A 22,512-nucleotide genomic window follows, 5' to 3' on the forward strand; every position below is an offset into this window, starting at 1 on the left:
CGCGTGTCTGTAACAAAACTGGAATGTTTCTGCTGTGGAAAAACATGATGCTGCTTCGTGAGTGTTAGAGGCCTTAAGTGCACGTCGTGTTGGCGAACGCCCGCGCTGCGCAGCTCTCGGCACTTCGTGCGCGGCCGGCGGCGCCGCTCGCTGCAGCGGCTCGGGGCGGCCCGGAGCGCCCAACGGCCGCAACCGCCGCAACGGCCCCAACGGCCGCCGGGGTGGGGTGGGGGGGCGGTGCCGCCTCCCAGCAGGCCGCGCGGCGGCGGCGCATGCGCGCGCGGGGAGGGGGAGGAAGGGGGGGCGGCGGCCATGGCGTCGGGGTGCCGGATCGGGCCGTCCATCCTCAACAGCGACCTGGCGGCGCTGGGCGCCGAGTGCGGCCGCCTGCTGGACTGCGGGGCCGACTACCTCCACCTGGACGTCATGGACGGGTAACGGCGGCGGCGGCGGCGGGGCCGGGGGGGCGCGGGCGGGCGGCGCGCGGCCGAGCGTAACGGCGCGCGGGTGTGTGTGTCTCGGCCCCAAGGCACTTCGTGCCGAACATCACCTTCGGGCACCCCGTCGTGGAGAGCCTGCGCAGGCAGCTGGGCCAGGAGCCCTTCTTCGGTAAGGGGCGGCCGCGGGCGGCCCGCAGGGCCCGCGGGCGGCGGCAGGCTGCGCGCCCGCCGCTGCCGCCCGGCCCCGCGCTGCCCTCCGCGCCGCGCCCCTCTTCCAGACATGCACATGATGGTGGCCAGGCCCGAGCAGTGGGTGAAGCCGATGGCCGTCGCGGGCGCGAACCAGTACACCTTCCACCTGGAGGCGACCGACAATCCCGGGGCGCTCATAAAGGACATCCGGGAGAACGGGATGAAGGTGAGGGCGGCGCGCCGCGTCTAGCTGCCGCGCTTGTGGTAAGGAAAAAGGAGCAGCTCCTGAGGAGCACGGATGGGCGCCTGCAGCCCTAACGGGCTTTGCCCGCAAACTTTAAGTGCTGTTCAGAAACCAAAACGCAGTCTTTAAAGGGGTCTTTTCTTACTGCAGCGGCTGCTACCGATTTCTAATTCAGCTCTTAGGAGTTTGGCACCAGCTGGTCGGTCTAGCTGTGTTTTATTCTGAAGGTACGCTTCTGTCGTCTTCTCCTTTCTGTAGGTTGGATTGGCCATCAAACCTGGAACTACAGTTGAACACTTGGCACCGTGGGCCAACCAGATAGATATGGCGTTGGTGATGACAGTAGAACCTGGATTTGGAGGGCAGAAATTTATGGAAGACATGATGCCAAAGGTAAACGCATTTTCCCTGTTCTTATTTATTGAACTTAAGGAATAGTAGAGAGTAGTGGTGAGGTGAACGAAAAAACCTTGCCTCAGTGTAAGAAACTACGAGTTGCCGCAACAGCTTAGTACAAGAGCTTAAAGCTAAGCTTTTATTTTACTGTTTTGTAGGTTCAGTGGCTGAGGACACAGTTTCCCTCACTTGACATCGAAGTGGATGGTGGAGTGGGGCCTGACACGATCCACAAATGTGCAGAGGTAAGAGGCTGAAAGAGAACAGCAGTTCCAAACAGAGCAGCAAAAGACTCAGTCTTCTGAGGAGACTAAAAATAACATTTGGAGGTATTGTATTCTGTTTTTAGAGGGAGCAGTAAGGCAGATTTAGTATCAGTATCTACTTCAGGTTTAAGGTATGATCTTGTGACTTTTTAAATAGTGACTCCTGAGCCCTCCCCTAAGCTAGAGAACTTGCTGGTTTCTTGCACACTTAGGTTGTAATTCATATGTTAAGTGGGAGCAACAATGAAGAAATTCAAGAAAACCCATTTGGGGAAGAGGAATTTTTTCCAAAATTGATTGGCTGATGTCATTAGAGGCATGATGCCTATGTCCTGGAAGCTGTGCCGGTTTGCTTTCCAGTTGGAGTTCACTACCACATTTTGCAGCGAGAAAGTCTGAAGAAATGCATCATCTGTTGTGTGTTACTGAGTGGGATGTTTAATATCTTCCAGGCAGGTGCAAATATGATTGTATCTGGCAGTGCTATTATGAAGAGCGCAGATCCAAGATCTGTGATCAATCTTCTCAGGAATGTGTGTTCAGAAGCTGCTCAAAAGCGGTGCCTGGATCGATGAGACCTACTCACGCGGTGTTCAAGAAGGCTCTGTGCGTGCAGGAGAACCCTTCTTTCTCATGCGTAAGGGAGGGCTGGATGAACGTTAATTATGGAAACTTGTTGCTGCTGAACAGAAGAATCATTCCTTCGCTGCAATGAAGCAAGCAGCACTGGAAAACATTCCGGCTGTTTTTCAGGGTTGGAAATGCAATGGTTTGAACCTGTCTCTTGATTCTGTGGAGGCTAATTTTGTAGTACAACCTGTAATGCTGACTGGAATGAACTAGAATTCAGTCAGTTTTCGCTTGCTCGCAGAGTGTAGCATCACAACACACAATCTCTTGTGGACGATGCTAATGAAACTGCCTTCTGCTGTCTGTGTTTTGTCATTTGATCTGTGCGTTCCTACCATACTTTCACAATGGTTGAATTAAACACTTCTCTTGGTGTGGTAAGTCTCTTCTAGCTGACTGTCAAAAATGAGTGGTTTTGGTAGGGGGTTTAGGAGAAGTGGAGCTTGATGGGACTTCGGGTTGTTTTTACCACATACACCAAAAGCTCTTTAGTACTTGACCTACTGTAAGTCTCGCAGCTCAACAGGTCCCAAAACTGGGTAACAGTCTGTCACTTACTGTACAACTAACCAGCTGAGACAGCTCCTACTGAAATCCTGGAAGTGATGGGATTCCACAGACTGTTGCTTTAAAAACCGACAGTGACGTGCTTCATCTTGACCCACAGCCTCTTCGTACTTGATCACGGAGTAAGTGCTCAAGAGAGTGGCAGACTGGAACGTTACCTGTCTGCTCACATGATTTCAGTGTGTGCAGGTTGAAATACATTATGTCCCTGCATGGAGATGGTTCTTCAACTGTAAAAATGAAACTTTTTAGTTCTTGTGCCTTTCTTCTTTTTTCCTTTTTTCTTTTTTTTTTTTCTTTTCCTGTAACTTTCCACCTTGTCCTATTCAGGTATGTTAAAGGGGCAGAGGTAAAACCCACCAGAAAATGACCACAGTAGGGTATTTCAAATAGATCTGCTTCCTGTGGCCCTAGTTAGTACTGCTGGCTCCTTTAATATTTTATTCTGCTTGGTATCTTTTTCGTGTAAGTTGTAATTATAGAAGGGTTGCAAACGATCTGTTGCTCAATGGCAACAGGCCAGAAAGCCTAAAAAAAAATCAGTTTCCAGTCCATTTCAGTAAGGCCCCAAACAGCTCTGTTGCTCTTCTAGCAAAGCAGCATACGCCATCTACCAAGCGCTGGGGCAGTACTGAAGGGGATGCATCTCCTACTACGATCAGGAACTGCGAGGGGTCCTAACAAGCCAGCCAGAGCGCTGAGTGCTGCTAAGTACCTTGTGCTGTGGAAGGAGACAGCTGCAGCACAGTGTGGGTCACAGGCATCTCAAGTGGTAAGAGTCGGACTAGTTCAGACAGTCTAGATAAGCCTCTCTGAAATGGCTAAACAACTTCTTTTTTCCTGTGTGGTTAACTGTGGTTTAGGTGAACAAATATCTTTGCTTCCTATTTACACTTTAACCCCCATTTGAGAAGTAGCAAAAGAAAAATGGAGTCATCTGGACCTACCACATTGAAGGCATCTTTCAGAAGATGATTGTGGAGAAAACAACTTGGCTAAGAAAGGTAACAGTTCAAATGGGTTTTAGATGTGTTAAAGCATCAATTCCTGGTTCTGGAAAAAGCTGTTTAGAGTCTTAATATATTGTGTATATAGAAACAGCCTAATCTCTTGTATTTAAAATGCAGGCTAAACAGTCAGAAAACACAGCTGTGAAAAGGTAGTTCGCACCTCAGAAATGTGGCTTTTCATGCTCCTGAAAGCATTAGGATAACTGGCAGTATTCTTGCCTCCTGCAGTTGACTTCAGGCTGATTTGAAAGGATAATCAAACCATCTCTGTTTTCTTTAATTAACTTGGGGAAAAAATTGCCAGTTACTTGTATGTGCTGTGCTTTGCTCTGACCAAGGAACCAGAGTATGTTTTCTTTCAAAGGGTTTACTCCCTCCTTTGCTATTGTTTTCAGTCTGGTAGTTGTTTGCACTTCTCTTGACTCTTAGATGAGGAGCATTGTGGGAGACAGAAGTTACATACAGAGAAAAGTCACCCACTTGTTGCTTCCATCTGAGTCCCATCTGAGTTGGGGCTGAGCTGGCACCAAGTCCCTTTTATCATACACCCGAGGCTGAGGTTAAAGCTGTCAGTGACCCCAGAGATGCAGCATACATGAAAGTAATGATATTTGTTCTTTTCCTTCTTAAGAATTGCCCAGTTCCCCGCCTTGATGCAGTACCTGAAGTAATGTATTAGACTCTTCTAAGCCTGTTGTCCTGCACTCGGTAACCTCCCCCCCCCCCGAGGAGGCATCGCAGTTGCGGGACCTGAACTGAGCACTAACATGACAACTAAATGAGCTGCTTGCGTGGCACCCACAGGATCAAACTCGCCCCCAGAGCTCCTACGTGCTGCAACACTAAGAGCTGCAGCAGCAGCGGAGGGACCAGACTACGGCGATGCGGAGTCGGTCAGTGAAGTCGCACGGACGTGACAATGCAGTGGCACTCTGCACTGGAAAAACAGGGTAAGAGAAACTCTTGTATTTGAGTAAGGCTGCAGCTGGATGTATGCTCCAGCAAGCGGTACATAGCACAGAGCTGCACGATACAATCAGACTGCAGTAAACACACGCAGAGCTCAGTTTTCATGGGGCTCAGAATTCTGTATTTGTACTTACATGCTATTAAGGTCCTGGATGTAGTGATGAAGCAAGTGTTTAAGCCCTGATAGCAGCACAGAGCAGAACGTAAGTGGCCTTGAAAATTTCTCAATTGAAAAACGGTAACCCCAGGGGAAGTAGCTTTCCTCAATGAGGCTGCAACACTCAAGTTTCATGGGGGCCTTGCTGCATTATTTCACAGCCAGCCTTTCTATTAATACCTTTGGCCACAACATTAGGGAGCAGCACTGACAAGCTGTTCTTACAGCTTAACAGCTACAAGACAAACAGCTTTTTTTGCTGTTTAAAATTTTGAAAAATAAGCAGGCGTTTCTTGCACATCTTATGACCTCAAGAATGAGCCTGGCTCTGAACTCTCAGCCTGTTCCCACCACCACCGGCTTTCCTGTGACACTAAAATTCATGCAAAACACCAAACTGACTGGAGGTGGGAGGCCAGCTCTTAACAGCAGGCTGTACGCTAGAGTATAACTGCTGACTGCAGATGCAGGCAGCACATGGAGAGGAGATGAAGGGAAGGGGATGGTCCTGTGACCAAGTTCTGTTCAGCAAGGTTTTCTAAACTTGTCCCAGTAGTGAAATGGTGCTATGGGAAAACACGGTACCTCAGTGGCTGGAGCAAGGACTGCTGCAAGAAGGCTGCACCTGGGTAAGTAGCACAGCCGAGGGCTTCTCGGAAAGCACCTCGTTTGACTGCATTACTAGTGCACGTGCACACAGAGTCCCCCATGTGCTGCCCCTGCTAGAGGAAAGGTTGCGGGGGGCAGGCAGTCACCAGGAGTAAAGTAAGTGCAGCCCATTCTTCGTCACCACTTAAGACGTGCCTCTCACCTGATGGTAGCAACCTGCACACCACTAACATTTTCAGAGCAGCTCCTAGGCAGAGGCTTCAGGTAGCAGAAATGCTCTGGCATAGCGTTCTCTAGTTTGACACTGGCGCAGGCAGCTTTCCTTGAAGGCAGCCAGTTTGCTGTTGCAGGTCTAGCCAGCTGAGAGGCAAATGTTAGAGAAAAGACTTCTAATGGCGGGGGGTGGGGGAGTCAGGGAGGGCGAGTATGACCAAATGAACGTTTTTATAATTTGTCCAATTTACAGAGATTTTTTTTTCCCAGTCTCCTGGCTGCCCAGTCTTTCTTTTGCCAAGCCTTTTAATTGCTGCGTTGTGAGGCACTAACTCTTTGACACAATGGCTATGCAAAAGCACCTAAAGCAGGCACAAAGAAATGTGCTTACCCCTTGCTCCTGCCAGTAACCACTTGTAGTGACCCTGCAACGGGCAAGGCAACAAGCGGCTGCTTTAGCCCAGCATAGTGGAGAGTGACTCAAAAACAACACAGTGGTTCGCAGGACAGCACAGCTGGGAACCGAACAGCAATGCAGAAACTGCTTTCCAGTCTGCTTATGCTGACCAAATGTAAGTCCATCTCCTGTCTCCATTTTTTTGAGACTTATTTTAACACTTTTTTTTTCCATCTAGAGAAACACTCTCCTCTTACTATAAAATACTCAACTGGATTTCCATTTCCTGACTACACCTTCAAGACAACAGCTAAGGCAGCCAGCTGGCTGGTTTACTTTGTTCCAGCTCTAAATTGCAGAAAGGCCTTGCACTGCCCCAGGGATCAGCCAGAGCAGAAAGCCCTGCCCTTACAGCAAAGCTGCATGAGAGCAGGGTGGATCAGACCTCCTAATGAATGGATAAAGGTATGGAAGACCCGCAAAGCATTTGAGACACTTTTAGCTTTCAGAAACCATTTCCCAGCAGCAGACACACATGCAGGAAGGGAGAAATGGAAAACTCTCCTCTGTGCTCAGATGCGGGGGGAAGGGAATCTTAGCCTCACAGCCCACCAGCTACTGAATGAATCACCACGATGCACCAGTGCAGCTTTGGTATGACAGCAAAGCTTAGTGCCATGCCCTGCGGGGTGCTTGCAAAGCCATTCTCAGGCCAAGCAGATCTCTGTGCCACGAGGAAGTAGTACTGCTATTTCTTCACATCCTTCAAAAGGCCATCAAATTCAGACTATATATACACCATATATAGAAATAACTTTTAATTAAAAAACAACCTTGCATCAAAGATTATTGTATCGGACATTGAGGCAAGATTCAAGTTTAAGACAAACCAGTGTTAAAAAAAAGTGTTTAAAAAAATAATCAGAATGTGCAATAAACTACAATGTAGCAATAAGTTGTAGTGTTGAAACTTTACTGAACTGGTTTCAGATGTCCAGTGTCTATTTCCTGTCATTTTGACAAAAAAAAGGGGGGGGGGAGAAATTGACACTAAAACTGGGTCATCTGTCCAGTGCCATTCAGTTCCAGAATTTCAAGTGGAAGAAAATTTTGCACAAAACAGAGATTCCTATAAAACTGCCTTCAACTGTCCTCCACAGAAAAACTTCCCATTGCCTCATTGTACTTACATTCAATGCTTAATCTTTGTTAGTATCTCTTGAGATTGCAGAGACATTCCAAACTATGCTATTTAGATGCAAGTTTAAACAACTTGCTTTTGTTTCCCCACTGTGAACTGGCTGGGAAATTAAAAGCCTATCTTGACTCACAGTGGAATGCTTTGGGGCTTTTTTCCTTACTGGTCTTCTAGACATCAATAATCTTTTCCTTTTCAGCTAGTCACCAAATGTTGGCATACTTACGAGACTCTTAGAAGGCACTGTACAGAAATTTGAACAAGACTTTGTCTTTAACATATTAAAGCAAACTGTTGTGAGTCTCATTTGCAAGTGAAGGTCTGAGAAAGTAAGATGACCCAAAACAATATTCAAAAAGAGCTGCATCACTGATTGGACTTGACTCCTCCTTCCATTCTGTTTCTCTGTACCCACCTGACAAACAGAAACACTACTTGTGGAGTAGCAGATACATCAACTATTGAAATACAGTGGTCTATTTCTATCTTATTGCTTGAGGACATCTATAAGAAACAGGCCCTGGCACTACTGAGAGCTGAGTAACACATTTTAAGCTAGATGCAAGACTTCCAGAACTCCTGCTTTCAAACTGATGGTTCTTACCTATCCCTGTCTTATGCACGGGTTACACACGTGCATTTAAAGAGAGGCAGATTTTTGCCATAAGTTCATGCCACACAAGAGAAGAATCAGACATTGTCCCTTCTCACTATCTTTTCAAGTAGGTTTTTCTGTGTTCAGTTGAAGTTGTTTAAGGTAGACAGCATAGCCTGCTGTACCAGAATCCATTATAACCAGAAAGGCATTTGAAAACAAGCAAAACAAAAAAGGACAATTATTAACAAATGTGGCAATATGACAACAGAAAGCAGTGAATGGTGCCAGCAATTTATGTGCGCCCACTCCCGACACTGGGAATATTAGACTTCCAGCTTGAAATAATTACTTTCTCTTGGGGTTCAGGAAGAAGAAAGTGTTGTCTTTGGGATTTATCCTGCCTGTTACAAAGCAAGAAAGAAAATATATTATGTGCGGCTAACATACAGGTTTTGAATTGTGCTGTCATACGTTGTGTGAACAAGAGAGATTTTACCTTACACTTTTCTCCACCTTAATTGGCTTTCTTAATGAACCACATTATTCCCTGTCACCTTTGTTTTCTTGTATTGGTGATTCCCAGGCAAACATTTTCGCAGTCTTCTGGCTCTTCTGTAGGTTGTTTTTTTGGTAGATGGCCCTTGTCTGGCAAACCAGTGGGTGTACAAGTACAGAGCGCGTCGCTGGGCAAAGCTGCACTTGACATTTCAGTCTGATTCGTTACTTGATCTTGGCACAGTAAAGCTTCTACCTCTTCATCTTTTAGTGGAAAAATTCGAAGTTCCCACAGCCCAGACTGAAAGGAATCAGAAGAGCAGGAGTAGGGTTTGAAAAAGAAAAATGGAGGGGAAAGGGATTTCAGTTGAGTCTTAACTAACTGATTAGCTATGTGCAGAATGATCTGCTATCAAGTAACACATGAGTATCATTCTTTACAATGTTTGCAGGGCTCTTCAGCTAAAGAATACTACACTGCTAGGCACCAGCTGTCTGCAAGCTCCCTTCATACAGTTGTAAGCTAGTAACAGAGCTACAATGGAAGAGGCACAGTACCGGAAGGGGGAATGCTCTCTTTTCCATGGTGCCAGACCGCTAGGCAGCTGTTCCCATAACAGTTAAGACTATCTGGAGCCCCTGTCAACATCTCTGAATGCAGGCCTGCCATCCTCGCCTCTAAAACGTGTGCTGTGTTTACTGAGCAATGAAAGTTTTACCTGTTGACAAATCTTGGACTTCATTCATAAGGGGTATCAATCTAGTTCTAAACAGGAGCGCTATGTTCAGTCCACATAAACTAGGGCGACAGTCTGAGATTCTGAGCAAGGAGAGAGGTGGACACATTCAAGGTCTTTGTTTTAGGTTATGATCCGGTGGTCACTGAAGACCTGACCAAACCCGGAAGCTACTAAGAGCACCTACCTTTGCCTCCTGGCCCTCCCCGCATTGCTGCGTGATCCCCGAACAAACAGAACTGTGGGCGTCGGGCGTCAGGTCGGGAACAGGTTCCGGAGCGCAGTGGAGAGAGGCGCACGAGCTGCCCTGGTGGTCTTTCTGCGCTGAGTCTTGGCTGTGTCGTCCATCAGCATTTTTGCTGTACGATCTAGCATAGGAGCAAAGAGAGAGTCTTAAGGCCTCCTCCCTGCCCCTTCACAAAGTGGGAACAGTTTAGCTTTTCTTCTTAAAATGTTGCACCGTATGTGCTACCTGTACTCTGCTTATTTAACACAGACGAGCACATGAAACACAAGGCGGTTGATAACCTCCTGGTGCCAAGCCAAAGCAGAGAGCACTTTGTGGAGCATCTATCTGGAACAGTCCCATTCTGACTGCAGACCAGCCGGAGGCCTGTCCCCCTCCTCCGCCTTGCTCCACACGCTCCCACAAAACTGCAATTCTGGACAGCAGAGCGCAGCGTGCTGTGGGCTGTTCCCGCTTACGGGAACACGGCCTCCTCCAGGGGAGCCTGCAGCGTCCGGACCGCATTACAGCCCTTTTCTCAAGGATGAGACTGTGCCAGTGCAACTCGAGAAGGAAGAGCAGGGCCTCGGGCTCCCCTTCCTCACCGCCATGCTGGATCAATGCACAGTGGCCTCCCCTGGCTGCTTGTGGTAGGTACCCTCACTCTTATAAGCACTCCTCATAAGAATTTGCTGTAATAAAATAGACATTTTGACCTAGTCTTTAATGCAAATTGAACTTGATATAAAATACTGAAATGCACTTTAAATGCACAGTGAAAGCTGACTTCTTGTTCTTTCAGCTGAATCAGGTAAGTAAGTGAAGAAGGGCTCAAGTTACTACATTCAGTAGCTGAACTCATAGTAATGGGGAGAGGTACAAGCTAACCGGCTCACTACTGCATATGGAAATGGTTCATTCAGCATACGAGCTTCAGAACTGCATAACTTTCCCTTTTCAGCTACAAAAAACAAATGCATCTAGTACTGTCCCTGGCAAGGCCTGCCCTCATCTTCAAAGTCAGTCAGTCCTCTGTGACAGCCTTTCTGAAGCTGCTGCACTGACACCGACAGCCCCAGTGTCTCCATAGGAATGCTCTTACAGAAGTCAGTACACCTGCCTGCTATTCCTCCTGGGCCAGCGGCTCTGCTCCCACAGCGACCACCTTGCTCGCTCTCTTTCTTCATACTTTGCATGACGCAAGGAAAAAACTTCATCTGAGAGATCCTCTATCTGTAATCAATCACAAATAAAAGAAAGACAGCTGTTGCCATAATTAAGAACATCACTAAAAACAAAGAAAGCAAGACAGCCGATATGGCACGTAATTCTGCGAAGAGCTATCATCTGTTCACCAAACAACAGACAATGACACAATGCATACAGGCACATAAAAACGTAAGTATTCAGGGTATACGCTCAAAGCTGCAGTTTAGAGGATGCTGCCATGCTCTGCTGATTTCTTTTATATCCATTCAAATTAACCATGGCTATGCAAAGCTAAACCCCAATGCAACGAACAAATTTTTCCCTATTGTGGGAGATCACCAAGGACAGCAGTAGCTCCACTTTGAAAGTAACTTAGCAAACCTGAGGTGCCGCATTCCTACTATGAAGCCAACCATAAAATGGTTTCTGCTTACTCCAAGGAAGTGAGCTGCATGCTTCCAGGACAACTTTTAACATGAACCTGACGATGGGATGTTTTTAAAAAACTGCTCAGTCAAACAAGAGACAGCTTTTTTTCTTTTCTTTTTCTTTTTTAAGGTTAAAAATTCTTCAGATGCAGATACCAAATCTGACCTTCACTTTGAAAGAGCTGAAATTTTCCTTCTTCTTTTGGCAGCGCACCAGGATGGCTGCCAAGACGCAGCTGGGCAAGGAGCACTTTGCTGCCCTCCCTCTCCGCTCCCCAGCCTGCAGGATGGGCTCTGGGCTGGACCATTATCCTGGCACAGTTTAGAATTATTTCAGAGTGAGTGAGTGAGTGCTCTAAACCACTCTGTACCTTCACAGTTCATCTAAAGAGTTAGTTAGCAGAGGGCAGAGCATAAGCATGCTAGAATTGCAGCTTTTGCAGCAGCCACTCCCAATTCAGAAGTGCAGCACGTGTAGGAGTCATAGAGCTGCACTGCCAGATCAGTCCTCGACAACAGAATGATACCAAGAATTGGGGGTCAGGGAAAATAAATTGAGTTTTCTATTAAAATAAAAGTCTCAGGGCTGTTATGGGACCCAGCTGCCAAAGCTGTAGCTCGCTGGATCCTCCCTAACCCAGCACCCAACAGGAACCTTCCGCCAAGCAGGCCCTGCTTGGTTTGCCTGTCTCGTGACTTCTTTTTGAAGACTCCTCATTGTTTTTATTTATTTATGTTAAAAATAAACCACTTTGTTAGCTGCTTGGCTCCTTTCATGCAAGTCAACTTAACGGGTTTCAGCCTCTCTTTGGAAGTCACCAGCTCTTTACCTTGGATGGCATCTGCACATTATATGTAGCTCGGTTCAGATTATGTCTTTCCAAGGTCAATGATGTATAGTGTGAAAAAGTGAGAATTTTATGACCTACAAAAGTGCTATTCCCACAGGGAAATTACAGGATTTTTTTTCCTGTGTGCTCAGATTTCCTTTGAAGTGGAAACAAAAGATAATTCTGAAAGACAAACTTAGACTTTGAAGATACTTTTCTTAGCAAATTGCCAAAACTTTTTCATGCTGGGGAAAAAAACTTCATTTTTAACAAGCTTCTTTTTAAAATAAATAAATAAATAAATCCACTTTCATCTCCAAGCAGAGTTTTGTGGAAAAAAAACCTCAAAAACACCTCAAAAAAGAGATACTTCACCTTCCAGCTAGAAGTATGTAAGAAAGAAAGACAAAAGTTGTCTGTTTAACATCCAAAAGCAAGAAAACCCTCAAGTCCTCCCAGCAAGTAAGTCCCCTGAAACCCTGGGAATAGAGGGGCAGATCAGTGCTGAAACTCTTCTTTTCTCCCCAAAGAAAGCAGGACAAAGAGAAATGAACAGCAGGTTCTCAAGGGACAGTGCTCCTCTGCCTCCTTATTAATTATTCTGTAAATAGTTTAATTAAACATCCTTGCAGGAGCACTCTCCTGTGCATGTAATTTGACCTTCTACTCCAAAGAAAACAGGTGCAGTTTCCTGCTAACAGAGACAGCATCAGACCAAAAGGGAGCAGTGCAGGGGGTAAAATCCAACCGCCACCAAGAATTTTATGCCTGTGAAGAAAGACAGGGACACTGTAAGGCGTTCTCTTCTTCCAGGGCCCGCAGTACGGTGCCAAATACAAAAGAAGGCAAGCAGCAAAGACCATGATGCTCTCTGAAAGGAAAGGTTCGCTTCCACCCTTACTGAGGAGGCTATCATTCACGGAGAGCCTATTTTCTACCCCACGGGGTGGTAGGCATAATAATTTCTTTTCTTTCTTTCTTTCTTTTTTTTTTGTTTTTAGCATAATACTCTATACTGTTAAATAAATGCAATTTTTGTTCTACCACTAAGGCACCCAACCCTGGTTGCAGAGATACTCTGAAAGTGAAGCTCAGGCAGGATATGCCAGATCAAGTACAAATGCAAGCCCTAGAGCTACAACAGCTGGCAGAGGCCTATGCAGTGACTGGACGGAGACTAGTGATATCCCAAGGACATCCAACGGACAGCAAAACTGGCAGGTTTCTTTTCTAACTCTAGGAAAAGACCAGATGATAATAATAAAAAAAAGACGAGGAGGACACAAAACCAGACTAGAGAACAGACCCATGGATAAGTAAGTAAGTTCATGATTGGCTTAGGAAGTGCCTCAGATCCCTAATTAGGCAAGAGAGGAACCCCTCAACTGGAAAGTCAAGGGACGTTCTCTGAAGGAAAGGAAAAAAGAAGGGAAAAAAAAAGAAAAAGCTGGATTCTTATGTCTGGAGGAAGCAACAGCAGAACACAATGTGCAAACAGGCAAGTGGCAAACGCTGAAGGTTACACTGTTCCTGACAAAGTAGAAAGAAAAGTTTGCTCCCATCAGCCGGAAACTAAACATTGAGAAGAAACTGAGAAAATCTGCTGGTCCCACAGGCAAAGCGCCAGATTACCTCCTGAAGAGCAACCGGCCACGGGAACTGGCTGTGGAAGACGACGTGAGAGGAAAAACAGCCATTAGAGCACAGGTACTGCCAAAGAGAGAGTCAGAATGGGAGACCCAGCATCAGAGTCCCCTGGAGCTGGGGGTGCTGAGGTCTGACCAGAGGACCGCAGCGGCCCTCTGACTGCGCCCTCCGTGCTGACAGCAAGCGATGGAGCAGCCAAACGAACGAGCGAACAGGCCATCTCCTGTAGGCCAGTTCGGAGCTACAGCTACAGCTTTGATTCTTAATAGATAAAGTCATGTTGATGTCACCTACCGATCAGACTGAGCTGACTGGGAAAAGATGAATTTTCACAAATCTGATCGACATTAAATACTTTACTTTTGAAATTTGAAACTTACTTACCTGTATTTTCACAAAGTCACCGACTTCTAAAAATATATACCAGTTAGCACCATTTTAAATAACTGGCTAATTAAAATGCAGCCTACCTCTTCTTCATCTGTATGAGATCTTTCCAGAGGTTGAAATTCAACAACTCTCCAGCTAGAAATGAGACAAGACAAGTCAAATTAAGTTTACCTAAATGGTGTTTCATTATTTCAACAGTAAAGACAACTCTTCTGTTTCAACACTACATCGTCACTCACTCCTCCTTCAACAGTGCTTGTGCTTCAAAAATTCTTTCAAATAATTTCAATTTAAGGTGCTGAAAAAACATACTCTAGTGTTAAACTTTGCCTTTTCCAACCCAATATCCAAGCTTTCCTCTTCCCAGCACACTAAGCTCTTTGACAGTTTTTAATAATATTCTTGGCTTTTAAAGACAGTATAAAAACTGACATGCAAATTAGAGATTCATAATACAAAACAACTGCATTTTTCTATTTCAGGTGATTTGCTAGTAAGCCACCAATTTACCACTGGAGATCAATTACTCTGTCTTAGAAATCTAAATCTATTCTGTTTCGCTATTTTGCTTTTTTTTAAATGAGATGTCTCTAGAATCACAGATTACAAATAAAGGGTTTATACCATATGGAAAATATTAAGCTTGCTCTACAATATCAGAATGAATAAATCTTTAAAACATATCAAAAAAATTTTTTTTCTTTTCACTTCACTGAAGAAAATTAACTACTTTCTTCTGGACCACAAAACACAAGAAAGACAGCAATCTCAAAATAACCATCAGAGAGAGTCAGCCTAATAGCACATGTAAGCCCACAAATATCACTAGAATTAAGATGATATAAACACACTTCTATTTTTAGTCAGCTGTGCATTTGCTGCTGCTCTGTGCATATCAGACTATATTCCTTGTGCTAGCGGCTGTCCATTCTTCCCACCACTCCAGTCTTTCATCTACTCCTACACACAACTGAAGTGCAAAAGGGGGAAAAAAAGTCTTAGTATTATGAAATTATCTAACTACATGTTAATGCTTTTCTTCATTAACATTCTCACATTCATTTTGCTATCTTTTTGTAAATAAGGAGATCATGAACAAACCTCGGGGTAAGAATTTCTTTATATTGTAGCTTCTCCAACTTCGATGGCGCCACCAGTGACATTGGAATAACAATGTTGTCTATATCATAGGAGCTCTCACTTCTCAACCTCCTCCTGGAGTTATGCTGTAAAATATTAATACAAGGAGATTCGTCAACACTAATCAAAGAAACCCCATTAGCTGAAAAACATTAGAACTGCACAAGGAGAAATTCTGCAAATTGAACAGATGTACCAGAAGCTGAATGACTTTTTTTAAAGGCGAATTTCTGAAAGATGGAAAGTTTATAGATTTGTTGATTTACTCAATGCTAGTGTAACTGTTACTGAAATCAGTGGGAGTCTCCCCTCCCCTGATTTCAGTTACAGTTACTTCTGAATACTTTTGAGAACTTTTAATTTAATGCTACCTTCTCATAACGTTCTGTCTATAAGGGAGACCTTCTAGGATCCATCTACTAACCCGCAACCCAAGTGGTTCTTCAGTGTGATACAGTTAAGAATTCCAGTTCCATTGGTCTGCTCATGGAAAGGAAAATAAGAATAAGTGTGCATTATCAAAACTGCTTGGAGGATGCAGATTTAAACTCAGCTACGCAGTAGTCATTCCAGGATTGAAACATGAGGATTTACAGAGCACCAGTGTACTGTTAGGCTTTGTAGAACTGCAGGTCTGCCTAAAAATCTGAATATTAAGATGATGAAATCCTTATGAATGGCAAGAAACCAAAGTGTGTTTCTGCGTGGACTTCATTGAACCAAAGCTCTGTTGTTCCTTAGCAATCTCATATACCAGAGCTTCAGCCAGTAGTTCTGTGCAAGAGGTTTTAAATAGCAAAGATGAGATTTAAAGACTATGAAATCTGAAGAAAAAAAATATTAGAGGCCTAATACCAATAAAGCAAACTTAAAATTCATGTTTATGACCTGCGAAATTCATTTACAAGCAAATACCTGTTTTGGGAATGCTAGGTATCCAATCTGGAATAAATTAAGTAATCTAATCCACTTAATTCACTTTAAAAATGTACTTTATTTTAAATCTAAAGTTTGTAGTTCTGGATTATTAATTTGCACAACTCTCTGTTAATGTTTCAGTTAAGACACTGATACATTTCTGGTTTACCTGTGATGAAGTGCTGTGAGTAGGTCTAGACAACGCATTGATGCTGGTCACTGCAGCAAAACTGCTATGGGATTCTGGTTCTGCGTGTTGAAAGGAAAACGTCTCAAACCTAGTGTTATGTTCGCCTGTCACAAAAAATAACATCAACAAAGTATTTGCTGACCACTGTTCATTACACTAAAGATATTTTTCTGTACAGCAATAGGAAAATCATTTCTAGAAGCCCACAGCTAACCACTTAGAATTAATGAATACAAAAAAAAAAAAAAAAAAAAAAAAAAACAAAGCTGTCTAAATAAACACTTGTTACTCATCCTGTCACTGTTGTCCTACAAAACTTGTCCTTCTCCTTCTAAGGAGGATTTATTGTCTTGCAACCAACATCACATAATCAGACCTTCTTTTACCGAAGCTGCCCCGGACTACACAAGCAGCAAATGTCGGCAGGCTTAGAGCAACGCTCCCCAGCACCCGCTTTCTAACTGGGCTCCATCTCCCCGAAATACAGGTTAACTGAGCCCTGACCATTTCCTTCTTGGAAAAATGACACAATACAACTGACAGCAAAGTTAGTTTCTAGATCTCCATGTGAGATTTCTTCCAGTGCTGGTTCACTGCTCCAGACAAATTGTAATTCTCACTTTTTCTAGCGTAAGCAGCATTTAGGGGAATTCAGAAGTTCACCACTGGTGTCCTGCATTCCTGCTATCCTTAATTTACAGTAAGAAAAGAGAACTCAAATTTAAGACAAACTGATTTAAAATACAAACTCATAAAACGAATTAGCAGATTCCATCAGGAAAAAAAAAAAAAAGAGGTAAGACAGATCCTAAACACCGTATTGCACCGTCTGGGTCAAGTACGTGAACTCTCCTCTCCCAGGCAGCTCTGCAACTCCTTGGCACACAGCTTTTATTTTTGGCCTTGTTCATCAAGCTGACCTTCCCCATGGATAATTTCTCCTAGACAGAGCCCAAATTAGGAATAAATATGTAGTACTACACCCTAGGCACTATTAAGCTACAACTTCTGCTGCTACTCACAAATACACCACAAGCAGTGTTCTGGCATTGGGAAATGCCGAACGGCTACGACCCTCATGATAAAAGATGACTTTCTTCTTCCGTTAACTTAGAGAGCTCAATTCCACTGGCAGCAGACTACATGCAACTTCAAAGGGTTTATACCAAGAAGCTCTCTCCCTTACTAGCGCTCCCGAGGAATTCAAATCATTTCTCTCTCTGTGTGCAACAGCACACCTGGAGCCCGGGAAGCAACGCGGCCGCGAGCGGCACGGCGCCGGCACCCTGCCTGGGAGGCTGCTTAGAGGGCAGGAGGAGGAACAGGAAAAGGGGCCCCGGTGGGTGAGAGGGACAGGGCAGAGCAGCCCCGAGGAGGAGACGGGCGCAGAGCGCAAGCGAAGGCTGCACAGCAAAGGGAAGGAAAGCACCATAGCACACAAGGGGAATTACACATCTCATCGAAACCAGAGACCGTTTTCAGTCTGTCCAAAAATGTCTTTCAGTCTTTCCTGTAACTTTTTCATCGGTAGTTTTTGTTTTGTTTTGTTTTTTAAAGTATACTAATAATTTCTGGCTAAATCATCTCTGTAGTAATTCCCATATCCCTACCTCAAGATTACGCCATCAGCTTTACCTTTAAGTACATTTTTCCGTAACGTTAACTGTTTATTTATGTATTTTAATTCTTTCTTAGTGGAAATTTTAAACCAGCACACTCTGTCCTCTTTCTTATTCCATGATTTATTTTGCTCAGATCTCATGAGGAATTCTGTGCACGTGAGTTTCATCTGTAATGCAGTCTGCTAGGCTTTTAGCCTCCAACAGCACTGAGAGGTAAGATGCTGTTTTTCTTTACAATGGGATGCCAAATTTTCTGTCCTAAACCACCACGCTACTCTATGTGGCTCTACAGAACTCTCATGGCAGTTTCTATTAATTTACCTAGCGCTGAAGTACAGACTCAATGGCTCGAACTATAAAGATAGCATGGGTGAAAACACTAATTATAAACACTGGCTACCCACAAGTCCTCTTAACAATCTGGAAGGAAACCAGAACCACAAATGACAGTACACAACAAATGAAACACAGCTGACCAAAGATTCTAGAAATAGTAAATGTTTGGTTGAGCACATGATTTGACAGATAACTTTGCAATTCTGCCTGTTTCACTGACTACTTAAAAAAAAGAGTAAGGGCAACTGGTGTTAGAAAAAACACAACCAGACTGCTAAGCAGTTTCCTTAAAAAGTATTCCAGAAATAACAGAAGCTTGTCTACTTTTGTAATACATGCGGAAGCAGAAAGAGAAGGATTACTATGCTTTAAAATAGGGCATTATTTTCATGGTGCTCCAGGTCCATTTCTTCACTCCTGTAGAATTTTGCAGCAGTATTTTTTTTGAGGATAATTTAAAATTTGTTCTTAAAAGCCTAGTGATAATAAACTCATTTGTAGAGTATTTTAAGTAGTAGTACCATCTTACTACCATTTTTGTCTTACCTACTGCTGTCTCACTTAGGTGCCTTTTCTTTCTTCCCTCTGAGAGCTGGTCAGATGTTCCTGACACTGACTGGCACTTGGAATTATACAAAGAGCCACTGCTCCATTGTTTGAGAGAAACGTTATGTTGATTATGGTCTACAACAGAAAAAGCATGTATCAAGTTGAACACTTATTTTCCACTAGTACAATCTACAGGCAGTCTAAATTGGAGAACTATTTATAATGGAAAAAGCAAAGAGAGTCGTAACAGAAATCCAAGCAGTAAACAATACAGCAACCAGGCGTCTGTGCATCCAAAGAGCCCCTGGCCACACGCTCCCGCTCGGCCTGGGGCCCTCCTGCCCTCGTGGACTTGGGTCAGCGTAACACAGGGGAAGCTGCCACTGCTCCCCTCAAACCAAACTGCCCATAGCAAAGACACCGCTGGAAATAACCTACTGTGCTCGGAAGAGGAAAAAAGAAGAAGGGGAAAGAATGTCCTAAGGGCTATAACCCTTGATGATGCCACAGTTCACATGTAAAATCATGCATTTCCACTGCTGTTATTAATCTGCCATACTGTCTACAAGGATATATTTTTTAACTTTTTATCTTAGAAAAGAACGTGAAGAAAACAATCCCAGTGTAATCAGAAAATGAACCAAGTGGCAAGCTAGTCAATTAACCTCCAAAAGTCTTCATGTGGTAAGACGCCATCCATTTCTTTTTCCCTAAGACAGATGCTCACCTCACTTGCCATGACCGGGAAGGACCTAAATCCCCAATCCCACTAACACTGTCCCCTTCCATGAAGAGATTTGCTCCGCTGGGGCCCTGGTGGGATCCTGCTGTTGTTAGTGAGCTGGCATTTCCTCCCACCACGCTGCACGGACACTGGAAATGGCCCAGTCTTTCATTTTTATATCTCTGGTCTATTTACTAATAAAAGCAACTAAAGTGGTATGATCCCGCACTGTGAACCCAAGTACACAAGTCTAGTTTGTCCTCAAATCTTGTACAGTTTGCTGTTGTTCAGGAATAATCTTTCACCTCTGATTGATGGCTGTACAGTGGATATAGCGTTCATTTTCCTTATCTTTTATTTGCCCAGAGCCTAAATATACGTGTTTTACTCTGTTGCAGTGTGTTCTGGGAAGTGTTCTTTTCCGCCCTTTCCAATCCCCTAGACAGTTACCTTCTCCAAAAAGCCTGCTTCGTAATAGTTCATAAATCTAAACTTCTTCAGGGCAGAAAATACTGGCAAACTAACCCAAAACAGTCTGGCAAACATAAAAATATTTCACCTTACGTACCATTGTCTGGAGACATTTTAAACTCCACCCCAAGAGATGGCGCATCAACTGGTTCTCCTTTAATGTCATCCTTTTTTAACAAGGTTTCAAAATACACATGAAGAGGAATATCTAAAAAACAAACAAACAAAAAACCCAAAAGAAAAAGCATCTATATGAGAAAGAACCAGTGATTTATTCATCATTGCTAAATGCCTAGGAATGGATTTATGTAAGCTTATGTAATATTCTCTATGGGCAATATAGCTGCCTTGAGTCCTTCAGCTCCAGAAGACTGAAGCGACTGTTTGTATGGCAGCAGTGACTCCACGCAGTCACGCTGGAGCCAATACAGGAAAAAATGGCCCGAAAAAGGAGAGCCCACAAGTAAAACCCAACCACGGCATCTCAAAAAAAAAAAAAAAAAAAAAAAAAAAAAGGCAAACGAGACATTCTGGAGATGTGATTTTTGCATGTGTAAATCAACAAATTTGAGGCAAGGTAATTCTCAGCAACACAGCTACTGCGTATCTGCCACCCTCCACTGTAGACAAAGCACCCGTAGTATTTTCTGTCAGGTATCTAAGACCACAAGTACTATGCAGGAGAATCTCCATTAATTGCCTGGAGGTAAAAACTCTTCATTTCTGTTAGTGTGAGAGACATTAAGAAGAAATACATCATAGTAAAAAGCAGGCCAGACGACTACTAAATTCAGAATGAGAAAGGGAATGAGGGCAGGGCCGAAGGGGAGGCATGAAACCACTGTTATTTATGTACAACCTTAGCCTCAGATGCCCTGAGGACTTGCCAGGAGAGGAATCTCCAACATGCTGTGCTAACTAGAAAGAACAAATTCTTTCAATTTGATACTGATCTAACCAGATACTTTGTCACAGGACTGAAGGTGACCTGGAAAAGGTTTTTTTCTCCCCCAAGGTTTTTGGCTCTTTTCCTATTCTATATCTGAATGAAACATAAAGAAGACTTGAAAGGTTTATCAGACACAGCTTTTAAGAAATAAACATTTATCAGTAGGGAATGCTTTTCAGTGAGGAATCACATGGATGTTTCAGAGATTGTTTACTATGTGCTCCTACAGCTTAATTAAAAGGGTAGGAGTGTTTGTCCCAGTTAAACCACAGGCTATGTGCAGAAACACCAGAGACGCCTCCCAGACTTCTTAGATATAAACTACAAATTTCCTGCTATTTGGATGCAAGTTTAAAGAGGCAGTTTTATGCTCAAGGTATGCTGCAACCACTCACATACCTTCTGGTAAAAATCCTTAGTGAAGTGAAACCTCCGGAGGGAAGACTTTGAAATGTAATGACAGCTACATGTCCAGAGGCAAGAACACTAGTGAGTCAGTCCAACTACACCGTATTACTAGGTTACCTGCAAATTGTGATTCTTGCTTTAAAAGTAAAGAATAGGGGCAACAGAGAACAACATCTGCGTCATGAATCTGAATCCGTCTGCTCTTCAGCTAGGTGGCAGCACAGCAGATGCTCTTCTCTTAAACCTGCACGTGGGAGTTGTAGTGAACCTGCGAGAGTAGAGACCTCCTACAGATGCCCCGTCCACACCTGCGTGCAGGCTGCTGAAGAGTTCTCCAAACTGAGGATTTACTTCAATCCCCGACCAGGATGGAGTGTGTACACTGCCATTCTGGGAAGACACTGGGTATGATTAAAGACTCAGTTCCTCGCAAGACCCAGCCTCACATTCAGGATTACTCTGTGGCAAAGAACTCTCGGCAAAATAGCAGAGTGCCCACACTGGTCAATGACTATCTGGAAGTAGTTTTTTCCTAAGGCAAAAATCAAGTCACATGAATCCCTTCTGCTGAGAGCAGCATTTAATACGCTATTTTGAAGTCTCAAGTGTTGTCAAGTCAGCTGCACTAGTTTCAAGGCTAAGAAGAATTAGAAACATCTGCACTACTGTTCAAAAACCTTTAAAGAATCAGTTTACAGAAAAGATGAACTTCAAAGATCACCAAAACTGCTGACTATCACAAAAATAATTAGAAAAACTAACTAAAGCTTTTGGGCCTACAGCAAAGGGCCTGAACTGAAAGCTGCTGACAAAAACAGCAGAATGGAGATACACCATTCAGTGGGAAAAAGCGCTGTCAAAGGGCCTACCACCAACTCAAAGGGTTGTGATCAGCAGCACAAAGCCCAGCTGGAGCTCAATGCTGGTGTCAAAACTAACATCTTCATTAATGACCTGGATGATGAGACCAAGGGCACCCTCAGCAAGGTTGCCGATGACATAAAATTGGAAGGAGCGGCTGATACACCAGGAGGCTGTGCTGCCATTCAGAGGGACCATGACAAGCTGGAGAAACAGTCATAGAGAAACTTCATGAAGTTCAAAGGGAAGTACAGAGTCCTGTATCTAGGGAGGAATACCCCATGTACCAGAACAGGCTGGGGGCTGACCTGCTGGAAAGCGGCTTTGCAGAGAGGGACTCAGCGGTGCTGGTGGGCAACAAATTGAGCATGGGCCAGCAACGCGCCCTTGCAGCAAGAAGGCCGGCAGTATCCTGGGCTGCATTAGGAGAAGTGTCACCAACAGGTCGAGGGAAGCGATCCTTCCCCTTAGCTCAGCACTGGTGAGGCCGCACCTC

The 22,512-nt window shown here is 44.2% G+C and overlaps 2 protein-coding genes across 8 annotated transcripts in view; one reads left to right on the forward strand and one right to left on the reverse strand.

The window, feature by feature from the left end:
- The first annotated feature begins 293 nt into the window (after positions 1 to 293).
- Positions 294 to 2,549, forward strand: RPE (ribulose-5-phosphate-3-epimerase). Of its 3 annotated transcripts, none has more exons than XM_062579288.1 (6): positions 294 to 434; positions 530 to 609; positions 719 to 858; positions 1,135 to 1,269; positions 1,431 to 1,517; positions 2,068 to 2,549. In XM_062579288.1, exons 1-6 carry the CDS (start codon positions 313 to 315, stop codon positions 2,251 to 2,253), a joined length of 750 nt encoding a protein of 249 aa, XP_062435272.1. In that variant the 5' UTR covers positions 294 to 312; the 3' UTR covers positions 2,254 to 2,549. The 3 variants fall into 3 exon arrangements, with proteins under 3 accessions (XP_062435272.1, XP_062435273.1, XP_062435274.1); XM_062579289.1 differs by having other exon boundaries at positions 1,991 to 2,197; XM_062579290.1 differs by lacking the exon at positions 530 to 609 and having other exon boundaries at positions 741 to 858.
- Positions 2,550 to 6,874: 4,325 nt separating this feature from the next.
- The window catches only part of KANSL1L (KAT8 regulatory NSL complex subunit 1 like), a 60,974-nt gene continuing 45,336 nt past the window's right edge, over positions 6,875 to 22,512 (reverse strand). For 2 of the 5 annotated variants that reach the window (XM_062579285.1, XM_062579284.1), the window contains exons 8-15: positions 19,896 to 20,006; positions 18,601 to 18,738; positions 16,076 to 16,200; positions 14,950 to 15,074; positions 13,929 to 13,983; positions 10,465 to 10,577; positions 9,306 to 9,486; positions 6,875 to 8,682 (exon numbers count right to left, since the gene is read on the reverse strand). In XM_062579285.1, the coding sequence (XP_062435269.1) occupies positions 8,437 to 8,682; positions 9,306 to 9,486; positions 10,465 to 10,577; positions 13,929 to 13,983; positions 14,950 to 15,074; positions 16,076 to 16,200; positions 18,601 to 18,738; positions 19,896 to 20,006 (1,094 nt within the window). In that variant the 3' untranslated portion in view covers positions 6,875 to 8,436. Of the gene's footprint in view, positions 8,683 to 9,075; positions 9,202 to 9,305; positions 9,487 to 10,464; positions 10,578 to 13,928; positions 13,984 to 14,949; positions 15,075 to 16,075; positions 16,201 to 18,600; positions 18,739 to 19,895; positions 20,007 to 22,512 lie in introns of those variants that run through there. The other 3 variants (XR_009958837.1, XM_062579286.1, XM_062579287.1) reach the window with 3 other exon arrangements.

This window comes from Rhea pennata, chromosome 6 (assembly GCF_028389875.1).
Source record: "Rhea pennata isolate bPtePen1 chromosome 6, bPtePen1.pri, whole genome shotgun sequence".
Classification (NCBI taxonomy): domain Eukaryota; kingdom Metazoa; phylum Chordata; class Aves; order Rheiformes; family Rheidae; genus Rhea; species Rhea pennata.

What these genes read in the sequence shown, in the direction of transcription:
- RPE (XM_062579288.1), top strand. Translation starts at nt 313, where the DNA reads ATGGCGTCGGGGTGCCGGATCGGGCCGTCCATCCTCAACAGCGACCTG. An exon ending in CACCTGGACGTCATGGACGG is followed by an intron (nt 435 to 529) that starts GTAACGGCGGCG and finishes CTCGGCCCCAAG; the next exon opens with GCACTTCGTGCCGAACATCA. An exon ending in CGATCCACAAATGTGCAGAG is followed by an intron (nt 1,518 to 2,067) that starts GTAAGAGGCTGA and finishes CAATCTTCTCAG; the next exon opens with GAATGTGTGTTCAGAAGCTG.